The sequence below is a fragment of the Cydia amplana genome, chromosome 16, assembly GCF_948474715.1.
Source record: "Cydia amplana chromosome 16, ilCydAmpl1.1, whole genome shotgun sequence".
Lineage (NCBI taxonomy): Eukaryota > Metazoa > Arthropoda > Insecta > Lepidoptera > Tortricidae > Cydia > Cydia amplana.
The window spans coordinates 3,635,317-3,647,858 of NC_086084.1; the positions used below are offsets into that span (position 1 = coordinate 3,635,317).

Below are 12,542 nucleotides of genomic sequence, written 5' to 3' on the forward strand. Positions count from 1 at the left end.
AAACAGAAGTGTACTTACTACAGAAACTTGGGAATTTTAATAAAAGTTTTCTTTCGGTTGCTGGTTTAAAAAGAATAGTAAAACAAGTAACAAACAATATAGCCATTAAAAAAGCAGCAAAAACAGTAGTCGTTTTTGCAAACTTTTACAATTGCAATATACATTAATAGCATAAGCATAAAAAGTAACCTACTGTTGTTCTGTTTATAAAACATAACAAAATAATGGTTAAAATTAGATGTTGCTAGCAATAAAAATTAAATTGCTTTAAAGTTAACGCTTAGTTAACGACACTAAATAATTTTATGACTATGGGGCAATTGCTTCAAAAGATTCATTCAGTCAAATAATATTCCAAGACAATGAAACATTTCAGTTTGTAAGGTAAGCAATAAGCATTACACAGAAATTTGTAGACATTTGCATTTTAATAGGCTAAGGGGGGATATTATGTGCGGAAAGAGAAGAGTCGTGGAATGTATGGGGCCCAATACATTCCGCGACTCTTCTCTTTCCGCACAGACTATATATTTCCCACATACGGCACTTCAAACATATGTCCTATTTTCTGATGGATTTTCAATGGATTTTGAGTCCAATTTACAAATCGCATCGCGTTTCATTCAGACAAAGGTGACTGAGAATCCGTCAGGTAGCAAAACAAACATTGTCGAAGCACAGATCTATAATACCTACCTTATTGATCCTCTAAAAATAACACCCCGTTAATGCCACGTTCTATTATACTTCTATTTATTCGACTTGTGCAACTTGTGAATCAATATATATGGTCACTTTATCCACACTGTAACGACTTGAGTTTTATAAGTCCGTAAAGACGTGAAGACTTCGATTTGGTTATAGTTTCGAACCCAAAACCCTGGGTGGGGGCAATTTTTCAAAGGCTTCCACTTCCACACCCTTAACTCGAGTCGATACGCTAGGACAGGGGTCGACAAAATATTCGCGAGATCATATTTGGAAGTACAATTAAGAAACATGATTCAGTCTTCGAAAAAAAATGTTTTCGCTTCGTTTATCGTCGTCGTTTGAATATATTTCAAAAGCTCCAACAAGTACCTAAATAAAAGAGTATAAAACCTACGTGTTTGAAATTGCAATTTAAACTCTAAAAACATTCATGAGGTTTATTTAATTACCTACAGTACCTACACCATCTTCAAAGTTACATAGATGCCGCTAAAAAATTCATTACCTAAATAATCTGAACATCTAAAATAAAAATAATATGACACGTGACAGAATAAGAAATCACTATTGATACGTTATTTAGTTCTGTCTTCCTTCGTTCAATCCAATTTCATTTCAAAACAAACATACATATCAGTTTAATGGTTTGGGACCTGTTTGGGACAAGTTATAAGCGCAAAAGATATTTTAAATATTAAAAAAACCGGCCAAGTGCGAGTCTGACTCGCGTTCCAAGGGTTCACATTACACAATTTTTAACAATGTATTTTTTTATGTGAAACGTGAGTGAAATTTCTGTAAAAAACCCATAAAAATATTTTTTTATTATCATATCACACAGAACGGACAAGCTCCATCGCGCCCTGAATGAATTTACCTCACCCCTCGGCACGGCAGCAGATTGACTTGACAGCATCTCAGTTCGGTTAGCAACGCGATGACGGAAAGTTCAACATGTATGGGTGAAATAATGTAATGGTTTAGATATTTATTCGATAAGAGTGATAACTTGGTACACTTAATTTGTACTCAATTATCACAATCAAAGACGAATGGTGTAACAATTTGTTAGTAGGTATTAACAATATATTCGCCTGTGATTATGATTGATTGATAATGATATCAATGATGTGAACTTGTCCCAGCTATCATGTTCACAGAAGGCCAAGTCAAAATTAATCCCGATTGCATTTTAGCTACAAATACAAGGTTCCATGTACCAACTGTATAATATATCTGTTTGACACTGTGAGGTCAACCAGATAGAATTATAACTGTTATAATAAAATAGCTATCCGCTACCGCCGACGGTTTTAGACAGCGTCCGCCGTGCCATGCGCTCGTTCCAATCGTCACCAAGCCGATAGCGCTAATTGGTCGTTTCAAACAGGCCGCTAATGCGCAAACGCAATAAATCCCTGTGTCGATGACCTCTCTTCATACAAGCATTTTCGAAACATCGACGCTCCAGAGAAAAATGTTACATGTAACAAAAACGCTATCCGATTTTGAATTGTACATCCTTTTAGTTTTGAAAACAAACTGGAACCACTTAGTTCTTGTTTTATTTGGATAATTGTATGTTCTGTTGATTGAGAAATTTCATGTTACCGTGATTAAGACATGTTTTAAATTGGGGTATTTGATTTATTGTTATTAGGCAGGAAATACATTTTAATAATGAATGTATTTGATTAAATTACCATAAGCGTAGTATTTCGTAAGGGCTATAAAGATACACGTTATTTTATTCCAGTATTAAAGACACAAGTTTACCTACGTTACTAAATATATGTATAGAAAGGAAAGGAGCAAAATTCTATTCTGATAATTAAGGTTATGTGCATATTTTATGTTGGTAAGTTCTGTTTTAACACATTTCGGTCAAATTTGGCACTGCAATGTAAGTACTATTACATTGTTTTTTTTTTGAATAGTCATTCAGTTCAGTTCGTTTGTACCGACTGTGTAGTTGCAATGTTTCTGCATAGTTTGCTTGGTCCGACCCTAAGATGGTAGATAGATGTCAATTATCGCAATAAAAACACTAAAAACGACCACGACAGTGATAAAACAAATCAGGCCATACGCAAAAACATACAAGCCCGAGATAAGATAGTATCTCTGTCTTGCTTGACCATCATATGTTTAATGGTGTTATCTCTGCTCGTTAAGTGACCCTTGCCTTGTTAACGCTATAAACGTCGTATAAAAATTGCTACAAGAAAAAGATAACCCGGGGTTCAAGAGCGATTACAAAATGGACGAGGATGATATCGAAAAAAATCGTCTCAATATAAAAATACATGTTAGGTTGGATATAATTTTAGAAATCGAAATACGACAGGTCATTTGATAACATAAAATCGAGGATAAGATTTAAGGTACAAAGGAAGATAAAGTAGAAAGTAAAGAATGTTGTATTGAGAAAAAAGACTGGAGAGAACACCATCGACAAAACATGACAATCTTCATAACAAAATAAATTAAATATAACATAAAAATAGCACGTGCCGTACCGTGCAAATAAACAAGAACACGAAACATGATCACTTTATTTTTTAATGTATGATCTTCTTAAAATATCCTAACGCCAGTCACTAATCATCACTCCAAAAGAAACAAACGAACTTGGACATTATTAACATTTCAACGTCAAATAATTTGTAACAGTCATCCGAAAATAAGTCAGTAATAATACGAGACAAGACAACGAGGGACCAAATCACTTACAAGACGTAGCCGGTCGGGCTAAAGCTGAAATAAAACGAGTTGAGACAGTTGATCGTATCCGGTCGAAGTGGTGCAAAAATGGCGACTGGAAGAGGTCAGGCGAAATTGCGAAGGAGAATGAGAATATTAGACTCGGAAGAAAGTTATATAAAGTAAGAAAGTATAAATACATACATATATTATAAACTTTTGTCAAATATTTGGTCTAAATTTATCGTCTATTTAGGCCAATTCATGAATCAATGTGAATCATTGTTTTGCCGGTTGAAACACGCAAATGTGCAGTGGGATTGAGAACTTATGGCGTTATTCATAAACGGCTGCTAACTTAATCAGTTGATGATCGTCGTTTGTCCCTCTTTATGGCATAACAACAGATAGGGACAAACGACGTTCATCAACTGATTAAGTTAGCAGCCGTTTATGAATAACGCCATTAGTCTCTAAAAATCACTTGATCAAGAATTTAAATTTAAAAGATAGGTGGAGCGTATAATATGAATAAAAATATTATACTTGAAAAAGATTACCTACATCAAATAAGCAATACTTAATAAAGGGAACTGTTTGACGAAGATGAATAACCTTGTCAGTCATTACCGCAATTTGTAAAGATAAAGAACTTCACGACATTATATTTTGAACAATGCAAAAGTCAATCATAAGTAAATTACAAAAGAAATTGCTTACCGTGCTTATCCCGCAACTCATTCGCTCGACATAAATAACACCCAAAAGATCATGACAAGACTAATTCCAAAATATATTCATTGTCACGCAAATACACTTGAGAGAGCTTTCGAAACACAAACGAATGAACATATTCAACGTATCCAGTTCCAGAGTGTTGGTGAAGATGACAATGCTGATTCAAGTACTTGTGTTTATGAAGCGTTTTAAAAGCAAATAAGCTACGCTTGGACGGGTTTTAAACAAAGATGGCCAGTACGTGACAGATACGAAAAATAATAATGATAACGATATCAATAAAGTTTCTCATCGCGGTGACAGTTGTGTGAATGAAGGGATTTTATATGAACCATATGAGACCGTTGTATAAAAGAGTCAAGGGCATGGGGATAGCAGAATGCATCGTCGCGGGTCGCTAGCCAAGCGTGCTGTGGTTTGAACACACCTTTGTTTGAATGAACCGATTTCAACTGCTTGCCTGGTCGTACGAGTATATTGATTGCTACTGGATGTGCGAGAGTAAGCGAGTCAAGATCTCAGGGACCAATATAAAATGATCTCAAGATCCGTTATGTTTATGCGTAAACATAAATCGGATTTATACTGGTCCGTTAAAAATTAAACTCGATTTGAATGACTATGATTCCCCTTCGGTAACATCACTCAAACGATCATTTACATAAACCAAATATAGTTGTGCAACTTGTGCAAGGTAATGAGCAGCAATTTAAATAAAAACGTCAAGGGGTCAGACTGGAGTTAACTTACCGTTTTGTTATGGCTCATCCTTCTAAATTAGTAAATCCCTAAACGCTATTTTTAAAACTATTGTCTCATGCTCATGTTACCTACACTTAAGAGAATGCATTTGAGATTTTGACAGAATACATTCTCCACAAATATATCTTGTTCTCCACAAATAGTCAACAAACTATTAATACCAGCATACGGTTAGCGTTACGATATTTTCAATGCCTTAATAGAGTGGATATTTTGATAGATCTTAGGTAATATGGTACTCTTAATGAATAGAAAAATACACATGCTCTACAGATTATTTCTGTTATCATTTTATACACATTATATTTCTGACATCACGCTCCAAAAAACCTTCTAATTGTTGCAAAAAATAACCCACGCGAACATTTGCGTCATCGCGATGGATAAAATAAAACGGCACTACAACACCTACGGGTAGTTAAAATGGAAATAAAAACGTTAAGCCATGTGGCTTGTATTGAATTGGGGCTTATAATGTCTTGCACATGTACTTGATCGAAAAAATTAAGGTAAATATAAAAGGAAAAATTAAATAAAGCACATAAAAACGTTGTACCATATATTTTCGTGCTGCAAGCCGTCTAGCAACAAGAGTTTCGAGCGTAAGAACAGTTTGAATACTTCTTTCGCTTCGCAAACAATGTTGAAACAAATGCCTAATATTAAAATTAAACGACGAGCTAAGAGGACTACTTAGAATCGAAATAAAAACGTTAAACAGTTTAGTGTTGTTTGAAGTGCCTCGTTGTTGGAAAATACGTCGCGAAAGCATCGAAATGATCTGCAAAAGCATGCATGCTGTTAAAAATAAACGTTAGGACGGAACAAAAAGCGTAAACCATACTACCACACTACAACACTGACAATGGGTACCCAGCAGCAAAAGTTACAAAACAAATGTTGTGTTCAAAATTAAACCGCTCTTTTGCTCAACATTAAAATACAATAAAACACCTAAGGCTAGTTAGGACAGAAATAAAAACGTTAAAGCATATGGTTTACCGCCGTTGGACCAATAAGTCAAATTACAAGACGCGGGGCGGCGAAGCGCATCGCCGTGCATTATTTATACCGGCTGCACCTCTTTACTGCGTGTACGCACGTACGATTGTAAACGACTAGATTGATTCTCTACGGGTGTGCCTGATAATAGATATGTCTGGAAAATGTGTCTGTCGTACAAATCAGCATCATGTATAGCGGGAACTAAGAACATAAATGTATATGTATGTCGGAGATCTGTCCGTAGATACATCAGACAGCCACATCTGAATGTATGCCGCTAGCTAATAAAGAACCTTGCTTTTGTTTTGTTTTAAGTAGTACTTGTTTTTTTTTTATATTCTTGAATCTTACAAAAAAAACCGTCCAGTATGTAGTTTATTGAACTTTGTCGTTGCTAAACCGCTTTAAATAATTCTATATTTATTTCTAGAATTGTACGCACGAGTCTAGATTATAAACGACAAGATTGATTTTTCTAATTATAAAGAACCATACGACCATACTATATTCTTGCGCTAAATTTGTAAAATGCCTTATAGTTTTTTAGGCAATCTGCCAATGTGGGGTTACATCACCAATAGATTTTATTCATTTCAACAAGATTCGTCTTACATTAAAAGTTACGAGACTTGGGAATTGAAAGTTACGTTCACATCTCAATTTCTCTGGGATCGAGAACGATGTAAATATACAGTAAATACAAGATTATACAAATCGAATCTTGATTTGTAGTACAACATTAACCCACAAGTTTTCCGAGATTTCAAGTTTTTGAGAAGCTTTGTAGGCAAGAGAGATGACAGCTAGATGTCTAAAATTTGGAGTGAAATGCTAGTCAAAGTTAAGGGCTCTTTCACAAGTTAGAATTTGAACTTATCTTTTAAGAATAGAAGATAAAGCATTGATGAAGAAAAAAATATGGTCGAATTGATTTTTTCTTTTTTGAAGAAAGGCGTATCAGTGAATGGTGACGACATGTTGTTAAACTTGCCATCAAAACCTGAAATAAAGACGAGAACACGAATCAAGCAAGAAAAAGACATTCAAGTGAAATCGCAGCGATCGCGTCTGAAATATTAGTCCGTGCGTCGCCATTAGGGCTTCCAAATACCGGACTTCTCACAATACCGGTATTAATACCGAAACTGTCTTCATCAATACCGGGATCCCGGTATTGGATATGAATCGCTTAAAAATATATAGTTTTATTAAAAAGGGGAATTAAAAAGGCTCACTGGAATACCAGATATGTCCTAAAAGCTATTACAACAATAAACAATCAATGCCGCCATCTGCAATAATTTTATTTCATACTCCAGGTTGGCAATCATTTTATCCAATTTGTTGACTTCACCTCACCAGTCACATTTGTAGTCCAACTTAACCAACCAGACAACATTTTTTCAAATTTCCTTCAAAATTGGTTTGCCATTATTACAGTTATCCTTGCTCTTTCGTTTTATTTTTTGATAAAATTATAAGAACTAGTTATGTTAATGTTAATGTCACTATCATCATATTCATCACTCACATAACTTCAGGATTCATCCACCACCAACCACCAAATATTTATCTGACGCATTAGGCAACGATCTTGTTTCAATAATAAAATGCGGGCTAGAGACCAGTTAGAGTTAGACCAAGTAAAGTCTGCAACGATTTTGATAGCATACGCAGTACGCAGTGCAAGACTTTTCTTGGTCTAACTCTAGATGCGTCTGACGTTTAGTAATCTTTTTGATACAGTCGAATATAATGGATTTAAAGGGTTTATACTGCGCATTTCCCTCATTTTTTAAAATACCGGGATCCCGGTATTGCCTTTAAAAATACCGGTATTGAAAAATGCGTTTAAAAAGACGGGATCCCGGGATCCCGAAATACCGGGATCCCGGTATTGGAAGCCCTAGTCGCCATCAAACAGAGATGCCGAGACGAACCACCCAGACGCTAAAACGTCACTTAAGACCTGAGCATAGTCCGCGTAAATATAGCGCTTTGCAGGATTAACGGACTCGCATCCTTGACTGGCAGTAGGTATTCCATGCCTGAAATTGGTTTGCCAATTTTAAACTCTTATATAGTGTTTTACACGAAGGAGGGGGCAACTAATATGTAACGATATTACTATATTGACTACGGTTTTAAAATTAACATGTATGAGATACGTGTAATTTGCGCGATCCTGGGCGTCCTTTCGTGTGAGCCCGTTTACGCTACGCTAATATCTGCTTTCACGACATCGATCCATCGCTTTTTTGGTCTGCCCTAGGGTCGGGGCCGTCAAGGGCTAGAAAAATCTGAACGACGAAGCGATGAAGTGGAATATTTCTCTGGAGTTAGTTTAATGATTTATCTGTATCTGTTATAATGTAATGCGATTAAATAAAAGGGCTAGATTAAGGCATATGGTTCCTACGTAGTCAGCTGGCCTAAAATTATGGGTATTTTATTTATAAATGTAGCGCGAATAATTCGGGTTCTTTATTATTAGGTAAATCCCGTGCTTAATCAATCTTATCGTCTATAATCAAACTGGTGCGTACAATTCTAGGAATGTGGAACGGATTATAGCAACAACAAAGTTCCGAGTAAAATACATACATGGCTGTTTAATTTTGTTTCCCCCGAATCAATGTTTTATCTAAGATTCACAGAATATGAAACCAGATACGAATTAAAAAGCAAAATAAAAGCAAGTGAAGTAGCTATGCTGCTACTGAAATTTTGGAAAAATTATGCAAAAATACTGCACATAGATATTCATCTATCCGGGTATGACGCAACAATCTAGATAGGTCGAGTCAAGTGGATTCAATTATGTGTAAAGGTGGAGGTCATAAAAGTCGTTTAAACTAGTAGAGTCTGTGCGGAAAGAGAAGAGTCGTGGATTGTATTGGGCCCCATACATTCCTCAACTATTCTCTTTCCGCACAGACTCTAGCATAAGGTAAATCTCGCCGAGTCTCTTAGGCCAAGGACCCGTCTCTCAAAAGATTGTAACTTTTAATACAAGTGGAAGTCCCTTTTTAACAAAAGCTGTTAAAAAGTGACATTCGGTTGTATTAGAAGTTACAAGCTTTTGAGAAACGGGCCCCTCAGGACTCACGGTTTTCTGTACACTGTATCAAATAGATAGTGACGGCCAATGTGTCCAAATCTATCGTAACACACCTTTGTTACCATACAATTAATGATGTGTTCCAATATGTACATATATTGGGGCATTTTGGCCGTCGCTAATATCCATTTGATGACAACTGTAAGAACCGGTGGTGTAGTGTAGTTTTTTAACATTCTTAATAGTGATATGTCTGTCTAAATTGTTATCATTAATCTTCGGTTTAGCAAAAAGTTATTGAACATTAATTTTACCTGAATATTATATTAAATGTACTAATAAAGGGTAATTCAATGTAAAAGCGGCTATAAATAAAACTAATTGGAAACTTCTTATGTTGTTCATTATATTATAAAAATGTAAGATATTTCGATCTAGTTGGCTGTTTAGTGTTAGGTTAGACGGTGCGTGCGGAACGAACCGCGAACGCGCTCATAAAAATAACTATAAAACAAGCTTAACTATTTTATTATAACATAAATAAATCAGGGAGGGAGCTAAATACATTATTTGACATTTACTTTAACAAGAAAGGCTAATAGAATATTAAAAACCAGATCATTTGAGCTAATGGGCTATTTAAGAAATAAGCATACCTACATACTTAGACAATACAAACGCGTATGCGCAAGCGGTTCAGTAGCCAATAGTTGTCCACAATAAACTGCTAAAACCGTAAAACCCACATGCTTTTGTTACTCGTTTCGTTAGTCAAACCTAAATAGCACACGTTTCGCTATACCTCCGCTTTTCAAAAAGACACAAAGTTTAGTTCATGTCCTCTGTCTTCGTGTATTATTTGTATTTCCATGTACATTTTATTCTGAGGTTGTGCAATAAAGAGGATTTGTATTGTATTATTGTATTAGTTTTGTGTGTATTGCTGCAACAGAACTCTTCAATAGGTACTTAAAAACACGACGCAGACGTTTCTGCTTAATACAAAAATTAATTTTAACAGAACTCTTTAACGCTTTATTGCTGAGATGGCCATAAAGAGATAGCATGGAATAATTTTCCAACAGAAGGTGTACGTGGAAATATTCACGTATGTCTTTCCACGTTCAATGTTATCATATCAGAGACGCTATGTTTCGCCAATGCAAATGTTTTCACGTCATTCACTCTTCATATTTTATAATCGGTATTGTAGATTTTGCCTGGTTTGTTTTATGATAATTTATTCTATTGTTCTTGTCATAACAGTTGATGTTATCTAATTTACTTTTTACGACGCCTTCAGTTACTTGTATTGAATTGAAGCTATCTATGCGTAAATATTGTTTGAACTATGATAGTTACTGAACAATTACATGTATTTTTACTAAATAGCCTTTTATCGTCACATGAATATGTATATTACATTAAAGTTGTTTTAATAGCCATTTTACTGTTCCATCAGCATAATTAATTATGCTTGACGTGGCCATTACATAGTGTTTCAAATTCAATTTAATTAAAACCTTTCCCGCTGAGAGAATAATAAACCTCGCAACAAAATTATCACTTTAATATATTTTACATGCGGCGATACTTATTGGCCAGGGATTTTTGTATTGTATTGCGTGTTCGACCAACCTAGAATATATTATATTCAAAGCTGAGTTACATCATTTACTAAGGAACTTACTCCGAAATAACGAAAAAAGGCTTTTCCATTGAAAGCTTCGAGATGAAAACAAAATGAGAACTACAAAAACTAGAATTGTCATAAAAAATACACCCGGTAAATCTATGGATGCCTGCAACTCACATTTGCACACATATGTGTTATATGGATCCCTTGGTCCTATTGATAATGATACGATTGAGCTGTCACCGGCGCCAAAATGATTATTTACAGCAACATGTACTTACATCGAAGAAGTGTGGCCGCAGCCTTCCGATGGTGTACTTGGCGACGTCGGTGGTGAGCTGCTGACAGGCGCAACCAAACAGGAACACTCCGACGACTCTGTAGGCCTCCCACACCCAGGTGGGGATCTCTCTACCCATGAGTTCCCGCGGGCGGCCACTCTTGTGGTCTCGGAGGTGGATCCATTCCGTAAGGAACATCTGAGGACAAAGAATTCAGTCATACATAAATTACATATCAACTATATCGTAAACGAATTATTCAAAATTGCTACAAATTTTCTACGGACTTTTTTTTAATAGTTAAATGAGCACGCGACACTCTCTTGCAGACTAACATGTGTTAAACATGCGAGCAATAACATTGTTTTTGCATAAAGATCACATACTTTAATCTAACGATCTCTCGACAGCGTATGTTTCTCATCTAAGTGTGTGTTTTAAAACAGTTCCAATGTACCGTGTCGCTCCATTATGTGTAACGTTAATGTACTCTTGAATTATTTGTTACACTTCTTTATTGTCTTCTTCTATTTTCAGTGTATATCTTCATTATTATCTTGAGTATTCACTTATATTTTATCACAGCTGGTGTCTCTCTTTTCCGCATTCTCTCTTCTCATTCTTTATTACTATGTAGCTTTAATTATTGTAATTTAATTGGTAGAGCTACTTAACTTAGAATTGTTTTATCTTTTGTCCCCAGCTGTTACTACTTCAGCTTACTTAATGCCCGTTTAATTCGCGTCGTAAAAGCCAATTATGTTGTTTTACGACTTTATGAGGAACTGTTTCCACAATAGGACGGCGATCAAATCGTAACCCACAACAGCCGAGACGTTTAAGCTATAAATAACCTACATTTACTGTTCAGTCTCCGTAAATAAAATACTGCAACACTAGACAGTGCAGTGCGGCATAATTCGTATCATTCAGAAACCTAAGGTGCTGATATTAATTGCGTTGATTGAACAATGAATGGAAATGACGACTATCAAGGTTTGACGTACAAAATAATCGCCATGAGAAATATGGATGATCAAATTATCAATTATCATCATACGTCGGAAGAAATGTACACATGGTATAGCCTACGCATCTACGCATACTTAGCAAGCCTTATTCGGCAAGTTATATGTGACTCACCAGTCTCATATATTGCAATGTCTAGGACGTTCTAAATCTCATACGCCACCAGCCCCAGACGGTTTGATAGATTGTTCTCTCGATATATTTACTTAAGTTTCTGGACAAAAAACAACATTAAGGAAAAAAATCCTACACGAATAAATGTGAAATGAATTAAAGTAGGAACACAATTTGTAGGTACATAACAAACAAAATACATTGCAGAGTAAAAAAATCTCAGGGAACGCGTGTAAGTACAAGTAAAGTAAGGACACATGGCCCAAACCAAACCCTGAAAGTAGAACAGCAACATCGGGATGTTGTATCGAGATACGGGTATCTAGATAGTGTCTTTGACCCTAGAGATAAGCGATGTCATAACGAGGATAACTGCAGGCCGTGAGTTTTGTTTGCGCGGACGAGGTTGAATCGAGTCCTTTGAAGAGTCAGTGTAAAATTACCTCGTGATTGGTAACAAATATGCGTAAATAAAGACCGCTCGTCTACTGGTTCGCTTTAG

The 12,542-nt window shown here is 35.7% G+C and overlaps 1 protein-coding gene across 1 annotated transcript in view; it reads right to left on the minus strand.

The window, feature by feature from the left end:
* The window catches only part of LOC134655400 (putative phosphatidate phosphatase), a 95,342-nt gene that overhangs the window by 20,796 nt on the left and 62,004 nt on the right, over positions 1 to 12,542 (minus strand). The window contains exon 3 of the mRNA XM_063510861.1: positions 10,898 to 11,095. Within this exon, the coding sequence (XP_063366931.1) occupies positions 10,898 to 11,095 (198 nt within the window). The remainder of the gene's footprint in view (positions 1 to 10,897; positions 11,096 to 12,542) is intronic.